Source organism: Aotus nancymaae, unplaced genomic scaffold (genome assembly GCF_030222135.1).
Source record: "Aotus nancymaae isolate 86718 unplaced genomic scaffold, 86718_ANA_hifiasm-v0.15.2.pri h1tg000058l, whole genome shotgun sequence".
NCBI lineage: Eukaryota > Metazoa > Chordata > Mammalia > Primates > Aotidae > Aotus > Aotus nancymaae.
Window position 1 is genome coordinate 54,790,618 of NW_026988472.1, and position 15,045 is coordinate 54,805,662.

The 15,045-nt window shown below is 46.3% G+C and overlaps 1 protein-coding gene across 1 annotated transcript in view; it reads left to right on the top strand.

Moving 5' to 3' along the window:
• PRKX (protein kinase cAMP-dependent X-linked catalytic subunit) overlaps positions 1-15,045 on the top strand; it is a 101,511-nt gene that overhangs the window by 69,057 nt on the left and 17,409 nt on the right. The window contains exon 5 of the mRNA XM_012458800.2: positions 13,421-13,516. Within this exon, the coding sequence (XP_012314223.1) occupies positions 13,421-13,516 (96 nt within the window). The remainder of the gene's footprint in view (positions 1-13,420; positions 13,517-15,045) is intronic.

Here is a 15,045-nt window from a genome sequence, read left to right on the forward strand (position 1 = left end):
GTGAAAACAAGTTTATTAAAAATAAAGTAAAAGAATAAAAGTATGGCTACTCCATAGGCAGAGCAGCCCCGAGGGTACCGGTTGGCTATTTTGATGGCTATTTCTTCATTTTATGCTAAACAAGGGGTGGATTTTTTGTGAGTTTTCCAGGAAAGGGGTGGGCAGTTCCTGGAGCTGAGGGTTCCTCCCCTTTTAGACAATAGAGAGTAACTTCCTGACTTTGTCATGGCGTTTGTAAACTGTCATGGCACTGGTGGGAGTGTCCTTTAGTGCCTACTGCATTATAATTAATGTATAATGAGCTGGGAGTTCAGTCAGAGGTCACCGTTGTCTCCATCTTGATTTTGATGGGATTCGGCCAGTTTTACTGCAGCCTGTTTCATCAGCAAGGTCTTTGTCACCTGTATCTTGTGCTGACCTCCTATGTCATCCTGTGACTTAGAATGACTTAAGCATTGGGAATGCAGCCCAGTAGGTCTCAGCCTCATTTTACCCCGGTTCAAGATGGAGTTGCTCTGGTTCTGGTGCCCCTGATACCTGTGTTGGGTGAGATTTGGAAGTCAGGGGAGGTGCCGTCCTCCCTGTGACCACATAACAGAGAGGTCAGTCATCCGTCGGGATGTCAGCATGATTCGGTGTTGAAGTCCAGCATACGCCTGAGACAGCTCCACCATGACTTGCCCAGAAACACAAAGGAAGCATGCAGCACTTGGAAACCCAGGACGCTGGCGTCATCCTCGTTCGGTTGTTAGTATCCGGCATGCCTGTTAATTCCCTAGGACAACTCAGTAGCGTGGTGCTTTTCCAGATAGGAACCTGTAGGAAAGAGTGAGCTGTGTGTGCAGAGGCGCTGTTGTACCGTGTGCCTCTAGACAGGATGAAGATGAGAGGAAGCCCAGGCAGGGAGGGCCCAGAACACCGGGTTGGGGGATCCTCTGCTGTGGTTCGCCACCGCCAACACTGCCTCCTAGGTTCTCTGTTTTCCTGTGTGCTTCTTTCTTCTGCTTGCCTCTGAGTCTCAAAGACAGACACCAGCGTATCCTCTGAGTGCTCCCCATTGTCACAAAAGTCAGATCGTAAGCCAGACCCTCTGTCACATCTCTCTGATTCCCTGCAGGGGGTAAAGACTAGAGGTTTTCTCTGGGAAACCTTCCCTTTCAGTTGGAAACAGGAGGGAAGGAAGACAGGTGTTCTCCTGCCGGGAAGGCATGTCTAAGCCGGATCCTGCTGGCAAAAGGAGCACCAAATGCTTGTTCCTGGGGGTGTGGGTCATGTAACATTCTAACATCTGCCTTAGGAAATCCAGTCACTGACTTTGTTTGGGGAGCAGGGGTCATTTTCCCAAGTGCTTATGTCTGCCGCCTTTGATAAAGAAAGCGAATCCTTTCATTCCCACACTAGCCTAGGGATCAGAGCGATGTTGAACAAGCACTGCCAAAGAATTCCAGCACAAAACCGGAGCATGAGATGCCAGAGGAGGAGTGGAGCCCGTGAAAACCTGTTTCATTGTCTGGCTATCCATGTATGTGGTTTGTCATCCATCCGTCTGCCCACCTGTCTGTCTATGTCTGTATGTTATCCATCCATCCATCTATCCATCCGTCCATCCTCCACCCGCCTACCCACCCACCCCTTCATCCATCCATCCATTCATCCACCCACGCACCTATCCCTGTCTGTCTCTGTGGTCTGTCTACCTATTATGTATGTATCTGTTTATCCATTTATCCTTATCTATCATCTGTTTAAGCTGTCATTTATATATTTATATATCCGTCTCTCTCTCCATCTCTCTACCTCTGTGATCTTTTTATCCAGCTAGCTACCTATCATCTGTGTGTGTACCTATCCTCTGTCATTCATGTATCTATCCATCTACTTCCTATTCCTCTAGCTTTCTATTTGCCTGTCCATCTACTTAGCATCTGTCTTTCTGTGTAACTGTTTACCTACCTACCTGGCCATCTGTCAGTCATCTAGCTACCTATTCATCTGTCTGCTTTTCTCTATATCTATCTACCTATTTATCAATCATCTGCCTGCCTGCCTACCTACCTACCTACCTTTTTATCTAGCTATCAATCATCTACCTACCTATCTACCTGTTGTGTTTTGATTTTTCCATTACTCTTTGCTGAGACATGCCTACAAATCACATAGAACCAAACTTCTCAATGTGCACCCTCGCCTGTGATGTCCTAGGCAAACCCAAAAGGTTAAAAACAACTGAGGCATATTGATCAGTGTCCATTTTCCTTCGGTGATAACACTGACCACACGAGGGCAGCATTGCCTGAGGATCTTTGTATCCTGGAGTCTAATACTTTTAAATAGAGTGAGGTTCATGTACCCCAAATTTGATTGATTATAGGTTGGAGAATACAATATACTATTAGAACATAATATTGTTAGAATATAACATAGAATTATTAGAATATAATTAAAATACAGTATTAGTCTCAGGGCATGCTGAAGTTAAAAATACATAAAAATAAATTTTAAAAGAATAGAATATTACACTCAGAATGCCTGCATTAGAATTATTATATAAAGTTATCAGAATTGTTACTAGGCTGTAATATATTGGAATATTTGATATATTAGAATATAATAGAATAGAAAATAACCTAATTATAATGTAATATATCATTAGGCTAATTGAAAACAAATAATTAGGCCAGGCACAGTGGCTCACACATGTAATCCCAACACTTTGGGAGACCAAGGCAGGCGGATCACCTGAGGTCAGGAGTTCAAGACCAGCCTGGCCAACATGGTGAAACCCCATCTCTACTAAAAATACAAAAAAATTAGCTGGACATGGTGGTGCGTGCCTGTAATCCCAGCTACTTGAAAGGCTAAGGCACAAGAATTGCTTGAACCCAGGAGGCAGAGGTTGCAGTGAGCCAAGATTGTGCCACTGCAATCCAGCCTGGGCAAGAGAGTAAGACTCCATCTCAAAAAAAAAAAAAGCAAATGAATAATTAAATGAATAACCATCTCCTAATTAAAGCCCAGTCTGCTGATCTGTGCATTTCATGAGGCAGGGAGCTCTTGATTCACAGCCTATTTTTATTTTCCTTTTCTCTAATTGGAGTCTTTCTGGGTGAATGTTGTTTTTTCAGTTTCTCAGCAGCCCTGTCTCTTTTTCCCATGGCTGTGTTTTGGGAGTGGCCCGCCTCGCCAGCCCCAGCTCTCCCAGGCGTTCCCGTGCTCTTCCCCAGCCGCTGGCCTGAGCTCCTGCCTGCTCCACCCCAAGCCTTCTCACTGTCTCCTGCACCCACTCCTGCCTACAGTACGTTTCCTTGGAAGCAGCTGTAGGCTCTCGCCCGTGTCCCCACCAGCTGTGTCTCTCTTCCCTGGGAGCCCACTTGTTGCTTCTCGGGTGACTGGAGCGGAATCGGAGGCTCATTTTCATATGAGGTTCTGAGACAGTCTGTCTGTGGGTGGTCCACCCTCCTTACACAGCAGCCTGGCCCCTCCTTTCTTCCCACCACTTTTTGAACATGCCAGGAAGCCTGACCTGTCCCCTGCCAGCAGGCGCCCCCAGGGCTGGCCCCTTTTTTTTTTTTTTTTAAGACAGGGTCTCACTCTGTTGCTGAGGCTGGAGTGCAATCTTGGCTCACTGCAACCTCTGTTTCCCAGGTTCAAGCAATTCTCCTGCCTCAGCCTCCCAAGTAGCTGGGATTAAAGGTGTGTGCCACCACGCCCAGCTAATTTTTGTATTTTTAGTAGAGACAGGGTTTCACCATATTGGCCAGGCTGGTCTCAAACTCCTGACCTCAAGTGATCTGCCTGCCTTGGCCTCCCAAAGTGCTGGACTGACAGGCATGAGCCACCGCACCCAGCCAGGGCTGGCCCTTTCTCTTCCAGTGCACATGATGCAGGCTCACCTGCCACCTGCTCCCAGAGCCCTCTGCGGCCTCCCCTGTTCTCCTGGTCATCCCCTGTCTGACCAGCCCATCTGTTTTCTTTATACCGCTTAGCAGCTCTGAAACCATCTTGATTTTGTGTTGTGTTGACTGCCTCTAAAACCAACACCCCCAAGCTGCTCTCCTTACCTCCTTGAACCCAGAAGCTTCTGGTGGCTGGAGGGAGGCGTTGCTGCGCACACAGGTGGAGATGGCCTGCAGTCGGGGTCCTCCTGCCTCCTTCCCCAGCCCGGGGCTGCAACTTCCCTGTGACAGCTCCGTTGGCTGGGTTCTCACCCTTAGCGGATCAAGTGAGGCTGGGCCTTGTCTGTTTTATTGCTTCCACTGATTATTTCAGTCTTCCACTAAGTACGAGGAAAACCGTCTGTTTGGTAAAATCTGCCATGTGATTAGGAAGGAGATCATATCATCATGCAGATTTTATTTTCATGGAAAGAGACATGTTTCAATCAGATGAAAATTGTGTGGTACATTCTGAAATAAAATCACTTATGCACTTTCCATGGGCCCAGGCTCTGCTCCAATCTCTCCCATCCTGTTCTCTTTTCTTATCTGTGTCTGTGTTTTCATTCTCCCAGAGAGTTTAATTCAAGAGTCAGGTAAAGGCTGGGCATGGTGGCTCATGCCTGTCAGCCCAGCACTTTGGGAGGCTGAGGCAGAAAAATTGCTTAAGCCCAAGAGTTCAAGACCAGCCTAGGCAATGTAGTGGGACCCCCATCTCTACAAAAAATAAAAATAAAACTAGCTGAGTGTGGTTGTATGAGCCTGTAGTCCCAGCTGCTCAGGAGGCTAAGGTGGGAGGATTGCTTCAGCCCAGGAAGTTGAGGCTGTGGTGAGCTGAGATGTACCAGTGCACATCAGCTTGGGCGACAGAGCAAGACACTGTCTCAGAAAAAGAAAAGAAAATCAGCTAAAGCATAAAGAATAAAACGCAGGGGCACACAAGGCGTAGAGCACAGTGCAGGGTAAGAGAAAGCCCCCAGGGCATCCTGTCTTAGTTATGACAGCAGCGATTCTCAAAGTGGCATCCCAGGGGACCCTGGGGTTCCTAAAGTGTGTTTTAGCAGATGAGTGAGATCATTTTTCCAATAGTGATGAATTTTCTTCATAGGCATCAACTAGAACTGCAGCATAGCAGACAGGGTGCAGAGGATTCTACGGAAGGCGGAATCTGTCTGTGAATGGGGACCCTTCCGTGGGGAGCGCTGGGCACCGTGCAGCAGTTCTCAAACATGCTGGCCTCGGCACCCCTTCAACACACGCCTCAGAGTTCTTAACCAGCCACAGAACTTCCACGCTGACTGCACTTGAAATTAAAGTGGAGACTGAAATATAAATAAATAATACATAAATAGTATATATGAGAAGTTACATGATAGTCACAGAGGTGAACATAAATAGCATTTTTAAATGAAAAAAATGTGTAATCACAGTTGCAGAAATAAAACCATCAGGCTGGGCACAGTGGCTCACGCCTGTAATCCCAGCACTTCAGGAGGCTGAGGCGGGAGGATCACTTGGGCCCAGGAGTTGGAGGCCAGCCTGGGCAACATAGTGAGACCCCATCTCTACAAAAAATAAAGAACTAAACCAATTAGCCGGGCGTGGTGTTGCATGCCTGTGGTCCGGGTCCTTTGGGAGGCTGAGGCAGGGGGATCACTTGAGGCTGGGAGGTCAAGGCTGCAGTGGGCTGTGGTCTCGCCACTGCACACCAGCCTGGGTGACAGAGACCCTGTCTCTAAAAAGAGAGAAAAACATTCTTGAGGAGGTTGGCCATATCTTTTGCATTTTGCAAATCTCTTTAGTGTCCAGCTTTCACAAGGGCTGCTGGCTGCTCCCTTTGTCTGCTGTGCTGTGTAGTGTGTTGTTTAGCTGAGGCATAGGAAGAAAATGTATCACTATTCAGAACTGGGGTCAGAAAAATGACCTCACCCATCCCAGAATTGAGGTCGGGAAACCACCCTGGGACTCCACTTTGAGAGCCACTGCTGTGATGGCCAAGGCAAGGTGCCCCGGGACTATTTTGACCCTCCACTCTGCCCCAACCCTCGCACGCCCCAATGCGCTGCCGCTTCCGCTTCACCTGGCCCTCCACTTCCCCTTCTCATCTCCCACCTCAGCCTGCTTCATCTGAGGAGCACACACTTTATATTTATTAATAATAATTATTATTATTTTAGAAGGACTCTTGCTCTGTCACCCAGGCTGGAGTGCAGTGGCTCAATGTCGGCTCACTGCAACATCCACCTCCGAGGTTCAAGCAATTCTCCTGCCTCAGCCTCCTGAGTAGCTGGAATTACAGGTGTGTGTCACGACACCTGGCTTTTTGTATTTTTAGTAGAGACGGGGTTTCACCATGTTGGCCAGGATGGTTTTAAACTCCTGACCTCAAGTGATTCACCTGCCTTGGCCTCCCCAAGTTCTGGGATTACAGGCATGAGCCTGTACATGGTTACATTAAAATTAATGGTTATATTAAATGGTTACATTAAATTTAATGATTACATTAAAATTTTACTGGCAGATAATAGAGCTAGGGGCACAATTGGCATGCATTTTTTTCTGGCAGACAGTCTTGCTCTGTTGCCCAGTCAGGAGTGCAGTGGTGCAATCACAGCTCACTGCAGCCTCGACCTCCTGGGCTCAAGCAAACCCCCCACCTCTGCCTCCTGAGTAGCTGGAATGACAGGCACTCATCACTGTACCTGTCTAACTTCTTAAAAATATTTTGTAGAGATAGGGTTTTGCTATGTTACCCAGCCTGGTTTCAGATTCCTGGGCTGAAGAGATCCACCTGCCTTGGCCTCCCAAAGTGCTGGGATGACAGCTGTGACCCACTACATGAGTGTGTTTTTTCTTTTGTGACAGGTTCTTGTTCTGTGTCCAGACGAGTGCAGTGGCACAGTCATAGCTCATTGAAGCCCCCACCTCCTGGGCTCTAGTGAATCTCCCGCTTCAGCTTCTTGAGTAGCTGGGACCACAGGTGCACATCACTACATCTAGCTAGTTTTTAAATTTTTTGTAGAGATGAGATCTTGCTGTGTTGTCCAGACTGACCTTGAACTCCCAGGCTTAAGCAGTCCTCCCACCTTGGCCTCTCCAGGTGCTGGGATGACAGGCATGAGCCACTATGCCTAGCTTGGGCATGAATTTTTAGGGTGAAAATCTTGAGCTTGCATTCATGCTGATTAGCAGATCATCCTTGCAAGTAGAGCTGTCACCACAGATCAGTTTAACTTGCTTAATGTGCCGAATGCCATATAATGAGAATTTATTCCTTGCTGGGTAAGAATTGGAAGCAGTCTCTATATTTAGAGACAGAAATGTGAGGGTTTGAGAGGGCACTGCCCAGGCGTCCAGGGAGTGCTGTTTCTCACACATACCCGCCCACCCCACACACACCCCGGGGAGTGTTGTTTCTCAGACACATGCACACACACACAACCCACTCACTCACACCGGGGACTGCTGTTTCTCACACACACGCACACACACAACACACACCCCCCCTGGGGAGTGCTGTTTCTCACACACACACACACACACCGAGGAGTGCTGTTTCTTACACACACACACACAACACAGCCCCTGGGGAGTGCTGTTTCTCACACACACACACACCACACACACAGCCCCCGGGGAGTGCTGTTACACACACACACACACACACACACACTCTCACGCACAGACTCTGTCTCTGTGCTTTTTCTTTTGGGCAAGATGGTCAGTTCGTGCTCACCTATTATTTATTTGTTTCTACTGATTAAATACCTTTCACATGATCTTGTCATGTAGTGTCTACTGACCAAGAGCATTTCATTTATTATTCTCCATCAATGTTTTTAGGTGTGTATGATACATTTCCTCCTGGAGTTTAATGTTCCAGTCCTGTATTTGTACATTTTCCCGATGAAATCACACAGCTGAATGTATTCAGACAGGGCCACCACCCAAACCCAGAAAGAAACGGGAATGCAACTCCCCCAGCTACCGTTATAGAGAACGCTGCTGGCGGGTGAGGGAGGATAGGCTTGGGAGGTAGTTAACATCTGAGGCATCGGCGTTGGCGTACTCGGAGCTCTGCTTCCCAGCCTGGCCTGGGTGGTTTTCCAATATGTGATGGCTCGTAACTCCAGAACCAACGGCCCAGAGAGATACACTAATGGAAAAATCACCTTCGTGCTAGAGAGCAAAACTGAGCAACTGCAGTTTTGTTTCAGAACGAACAAATGCTGTGTTAGGGCCACGTCGCACACACCTGCTGTTTTACATTCCTTCAGTATCTTTCATTTCCTCATGTAACCCACTGCTTCTCTGTCACCTCTCCCATTCATTTCCATTTTTATAGTTCGTATTTCTCTAGTTTTTCTTTGAATTTTTCTTCACTGCAGTGGATTGGACAGTTCATGTGTGTGGTTCTAGGTATGAATGTCCTGGCGCTGCTGTTAGAGATTGCCACAGACGGGAAGGTTTAAACGAGAATTTTATCCTCTCCCAGTCCTGGAGACCGGAAGTTTGAGATCAAAGTGTCTCAGGACTGCGCTCCAGGGAAGGCTCCTTCCTGCCTCTCCCAGGTCCTGGGGGCTCTAGCATCCCTGGACTTGTGGCCACGTCACTGCAGTCTCTGCCTCCGCCTCCACGTGGCTTTCTCCTCTGTGTCTGTGTCTCATCTGCAGTCTCTTATAAGGACACCTGCCATTGGATTTAGGGCCATCCTACTCCAGGAGGATCTCATCTCACTTAATCACATCTGTAGAGACCCTATTGCTGAATAAGGTCTCATTCCAGGTCTGGGCATTAGGACCTGGACAGATATTTCTGGAGCCACAGTTGAATCCACTGCAGGTGTATCTACTTCCCTCTGGAGGCTTTGGGGGAGGGTCCCCCCTGCCCGTCCCAGCTCCTGGGGCCTTCCAGGCGTCTCTGGACTTGTGGCCACATCACTGTAGTCTCTGTCTCCGCCTCCACATGACTTTCTCCTCTGTGTCTCCTCTGCAGTCTCTTATGAGGACACCTGCCATTGGATTTGGGTCTACCCGATTCCAGGATGATCTCGTCTGAAGCTCCTCGAGTTAATTTCTATCTGAAAAGACCCTGTTTGCCAGTAAGGTCCCGTTCACAGGTTGTTAGGGCAAAATCACAGATGTACCTTTTTGGGGACCTCTCATTCCACCCACTCCACTGAATTTTGTTTAGGTCAGGAAGTGATCTGAAATCTACAGGAGAATTATTTTTGCTCATTGACATTTCTGATCATCAATGAGGGTGTCATTTGAAAGCTCCATTTTATAAGGTATTTCCGTTGCTGGCATACCTGAATCAGAATATCTAAGTTAAAAGAAGCTAAATAGAAAACATGGCTTTGAGTCAATATGAGTCTTTGTTCTGGTGAATATGAGAAAATCTCAGAAGTACAACTTGTGCCTTGGACATGTAGGTATCTAGATACGTTCATTGGTTGTTGATACGGTTTGGATTTGTGTCCCCACGCAAATATCATGTTCAAATGTAATCCCCAGTGTTGGAGGAGGGACCTGGTGAGAGGCGATTGGATCACGGGAGTGGTTTCTGATGGTTTAGCAACACCCCTAGTACTGTCTTGTGACAGAGTTAGAAGATCTGCTGGTATACGAGTGTAGCACTGTCCCCCTTTGCTCGCTCTTCCTCATCTGCCACCATGTAAGGTGTGCCTTGCTTCCCCTTCGCCTTCCACCATGATTGTAACTTTCCTGAGGCCTCCCCGGCCATGTGGAACAGTGAGTCAATTAAATCTCTTTTCTTTATAAATTACCCAGTCTCAGGTAGTTCTTTATAGCAGACTGAAAGTGGACTAATACAGTTGACTTCTAGATTTTCTTGGATTTAGCTTGGTCTTTGCAGTTTTAAGTATATATATATATTTTAGTTTATTTCACATATTTTTGAAATTTCTAGATATTACTAAAGATAAGTCTGTTGGTTTCTGCAGCAGGACTACGATCTTTTTACTACAGTCAAGAAAGCATAGTATGACAATCTCATTTTTTTATACCACTATTTTCAAGGCTGAATTTGCATGTATTTCCATCTTTCTTCTGGTCTCCAGGGGTCAAGAAGTGGTTTTCTTTGGGTAAAGAGCTTTGGTCAGCTTTGCAGACCACCCGTTTCCAGTTATAAGTATGGACTGTGCTCCTGCACCTTAAAAGTAGTCACATAGTGAGACCCCATCCCTACATAAAGTCAAAAAATTAGCCAGGCGTGGTGACACATAGCTGTGGTCCCAGCTACATGGGAGGCTGAGGTGGGAGGATCACCTCCTGGGGGAGGTCAAGGCTACAGTGAGCTATGATTGCACCACTGCACTCCAGCTTGTGTGACAGAGTCAAAACCTGTCTCAAAAAAGAAAGAAAAATATGATAAAGTATAATTCAGGCTCTTTCATTCAGCCTATACACATTTATTGAGCACCTGTTGTGTGCCACATAATGTTCCGTGAATGAGGCATATAAAGAAGTTCACTGCTGGGTGTGGTGGCTCATGTCTGTAGTCCCAGTATTTTGGAAGGCTGAAGTGGGGGGATTCCTTGAGCCCAAGAGTTTGAGACCAGCCTGGGCAACATAGTGAAACCTCATCTCTACCAAAAATTTGAAAACGAAAAAGCAGCCTGGCCTGGTGGTATGCCTGTAGCCCTTGCTGCTCAGGAGGCTGAGGTGGGAGCAAAGCTTGAGCCCTGGAGGTCAACGCTCAGTGCAGCCAGCCAAGATCACACTGCCGTACTCCAGCCTGGGCAGCAGAGCAAGACCCCGTCTCAAACAAAAGTAGTTCACTGACATTCATGTGCAGTTTATTGAGGGTGCTGTTTATACTGCTGTGTAAGCAGGCTCAATACCGAACTCTCCAAGGTGGAGTCTGTTAGGTATTGCTTGTACTGTAGACAGAAGGAAGCCTTAAGAAAAGTGTCCTGTTTTTGGATATAGTGGCGTATTCACCACAAATCTTGAACAATTATTTTATGTTTAATTTAATTTATTTATTTACTCCATCTCTCTCTGTTGCCCAGGCTGGAGTGCAGTGGTGTGATCTCAGCCCACTGCAACCTCTGCCTCGCAGGTTCAAGCGATTCTCCTGCCTCAACCTCCTGAGTAGCTGAGATTACAGGCACCTGCAACCATGCCCAGCTAATTTTTGTATTTTTAGTAGAGATGGGTTTGACCATGTTGGCCAGGCTGGTCTGGAACTCCTGACCTCAAGTGACCTGCCTGCCTCGGCCTCTCAAAGTACCGGGATTGCAGGCCTGAGCCACAGCACCTGGCCTATTTTATATTTTATTTTATTTTGAGACAAGGTCTTACTCTGTCACCCAGGCTGGAGTGCAGTAACATGATTGCAACTCACTGCAGCCTTGACCTCCTGTGCTCAAGCCATCCTCCCACCTCAGTGTCCCAAGTAGCTGGGACCACACGTGTGTATCGCCACACCCAGGTGGTTGTTTTTTTTTAAAGACTGCGTTTTGCCATATTTTCCAGGCTTATTTTTTAAATTGACACATAATAATTGTACATATTCATGGGGTACACAGCGATGCTTTGACAAAGAATGGAGTAATCAGATCGGGGTAATGAGCATATCCATCATCTCAGTCATTTACCATTACTTTGTGTTAGGAACATTCAATATCATTCTATCTGTTTGAAACCATACGATATATTATTGCTAATTATAGTCACCCTACAGGGCTATAAAGCACTGGAACATACTCCTCCTATCTGGTTGTAATTTTGTATCCTTTAACAAACCTATCTCTATCTCTCAGTTCTTCCCTCCCAGCCTCTAGTATCCTCTGTTCTTCTTTATCCTTTCAGGAGATCAGCATTTTTTTAGCTTCCACGTATGAGTAAGCACCAGTAGTGTTTAATGTTATGTTCCTGGCTTATTTCACCTAACGTAACGTCCTTCGGTTTCATCCATGTTACTGCCAATCAGAGGAACTTATTCTTTTTCATGGCTGAATAGTATTCTGCTATGTAAATACCTCCTTTTCTTTACCTATCTGTTCATCTGTTGACAGACACCAGGTTGATTCCCTGTCTTGGCTGTTGTGAATAGTGCTTTGGTAAACATGGGCGTGCTCGCGTGCTCACGTCTCTCCGATATCATGACTTCCTTTCCTTTGAATAAATACCTCGAGATGTGATGGCTAGGTCATATGGGAGTTCTATTTCTAGTTTCTGAGGAACCTCCATGCTGCTTTCCATGGTGGCTCTACTGGTTTACATTCCCACCAACATTGCATAAGAGTTCCCTCTTCGGCCAGGCACAGTGGCTCACGCTGGTAATCTTAGCAGTTTGGGAGACCAAGCTGGGTGGATCGATTGAGCCCAGGACTTCGAGACCAGCCTGGGCAACATGGTGAAACCCCACTTCTACAAAAAATACAAAAATTAGCCGGCATGGTGGTGGGCGCCTGTGGTTCCAGCTACTTAGAAGGCTGAGGCAGGTCCATTGCTTGAGCCTGGGAGGCGGAGGTTGCAGTGAGGTGAGCAAGACCCTGTCTCAAAAAAAAAAAAAAAAAAGAAGAATTCCCTTTTCTCCACTTCTTCACCAGCATTTGTTATTTTTTTTGTGTATGTGTCTTTTTTTTTTGAAATGGAGTTTCACTCTTGTCACCCAGGCTGGAGTGCAATGGCGCAATCTTGGCTCACTGGAACTTCCACCTCCCAAGTTCAAGTGATTCTTCTGCCTCAGTCTCCAGAGTTGCTGGGATTACAGGCATGCGCTACCATACCTGGCTAATTTTTGTGTTTTTTAGTAGAGATTGGGTTTTACCATGTTGGCGAGACTGATCTCAAATTCCTGACCTCAGGTGATCCGCCCGCCTCGGCATCCCAAAGTGCTGGGATTACAGTGTCTTTTTGATAATAGCCATCTCAACTGGGATGAGATGATTGCTACCTCACTGAGGTTTTGATTTGCATTTCCCTGATGATTAGTGAGTTGAGCATTTTTTTCATATACATGTTGGCCTTTTCCATGTCTTCTTTGGAGAAATGTCTGTTAAGACCACCTGTCCATTTTTTAACTGGACTGCTTGTATTTTCGCGATTGAGACGTTTGAGTTCCATGCTTGGTCATGGTGGTGGATTCACCCTGATAAACATGAGAGAGCCTTTCTCTCCAGTGTTAGCACACAGGTAAGGAATGGGCTGATGGCCTCTCTGAATAAGATGCCTGAAGGAATTGCCTTCTGCTCAGCAGCCGCCTCTCAAATGGTCTTTCTGTCCGCTCCAAGGGAGCTTGCCCTGCACTGGGGTGCAGCACACGATGCCTTGCCTGGTAGAACATCTGACTGTCACGTGCTTTCAGATCGGGACTACTTGAGTGTGCGGGGGAGGAGTGCATGTGGAATGGATTATCTCCTGCCTGTGTTCAGCAGAAATAGCTATCGTTGCAAAGCAGGGCGTTTTCCACGCTTCCTCCCCGCTGAAAATGCGTGTTTGTTTTTCTGACAGGTTTCCTCCATTTTTTGATGACAACCCATTTGGCATTTATCAGAAAATTCTTGCGGGCAAAATAGATTTCCCCAGACATTTGGATTTCAGTGTCAAGTAAGTAAACCGTTTGCCTCGTCATGGGGTGTGTTTATTTTTAAAGTGTCTAAAATCACCATGAAAACACGCACTCAGCAGGATACCATATTGCATTATTAAATGTGCTGCACATAACCTATTTTGGACAGTTGTCTTTTCCACAAAAAAAGAAAAAGATTTTAAGTATTCTACTTTAATGATAACTTCATGTTTTTATGACTCTGGGCCGTATTTCATTCTTTTGGTAATGTGTTATATTTAAAATGAGCCAATGAACAAATTTGTCATCGAATTTTATAAGAGAGCAGTTTTGGAATTCGACAAGCGGGATCCTCCTAGTTCTGTGGCTAGCAGAACTGTTGATGGATTTAGCAGAGTCTTATCCTTTCTCTCCTGCTTTAATTATGCTCAGCCTAAGTCCTTTTTAATGTCAACATTTTCAGTTCTGAGCATGTTGCTTCAAGAACATTTACAGTTGCTGGATATTGGCGACTTTGGATGCACATTTTATTATGGTTGTGGCAGTAGAGAAAGAAGATATTATTTTATGTTTAAGAAAATAATATCTGTCTCTTATATTTTGTACAAGATATGATAACATCTTATATCTTAAATATAAGAATGCGGCTGGGTGCAGTGGCTCACGCCTGTAATCCCAGCACTTTGGGAAGCCGAGGCAGGCGGATCACGGGGTCAGGAGATCAAGACCATCCTGGTTAACATGGTGAAACCCTGTCTCTACTAAAAATGCAAACAATTAGCTGGGCATGGTGGCACACACCCATAATTCCAGCTACTCAGGAAGCTGAGAAGGGAATCGCTTGAACCCGGGAGGTGGAAGTTGCAGTGAACCGAGATGGTGCCACTGCACTCCAGCCTGGGCGACACAGTGAGACTTCATCTCAAAAAAAAAGAATGGTTTTGGTTTTCTGTCTACTTTACTAAGTCTGGTCACCTGGCAGCCATTTTTACTGTAGTAAGCACTGATTTCTGTTTGTTTCACGGTATTTTTCAGCTGAGTTGATGGGCGCACCAGCCCCCCAGGCACAAACTAGAGCTAAATGCATCTAGTTGAGAATTAAACTTTTCTTTTCCATGGGCTATTTGTTTAGGAGCTGGTGGAAGTTCAGTTCAGAGGAGACTTATTTCCGGGCGCTGGACCAGGCTGTTTTGAATATGCCCTTATGGGGCCCCTGGCTACGTTCAGTTGAGTTTCTTGGTGGTGAATGTTCCGCATCCTAAGCAGAGCTTCTTAGTCTGAATAGAAGATAGGGTCGTGTTTCTATTGGCTTGAGCTTATGTTGTGCTTGACAGGCTAGAGGCAAGCTTTAAAAGGCTTTAGCGAGAAGACGAGGCTCTGCTTAACAATGAGTCACCTAGAAGGGACACCCTGTCCAGCGAATGGGAAGGCAGGGGAAACAGCACCTCAGAAGCCAGCTGCTCTGGAAGGAAATAGAAAGGGTCTATAGACCTTCTCTCCCAGGCCCCAAATCCCATCTGAGTTGAGTGACATCATATCAAGTGGATGGCAAAGCACTTTCATGATC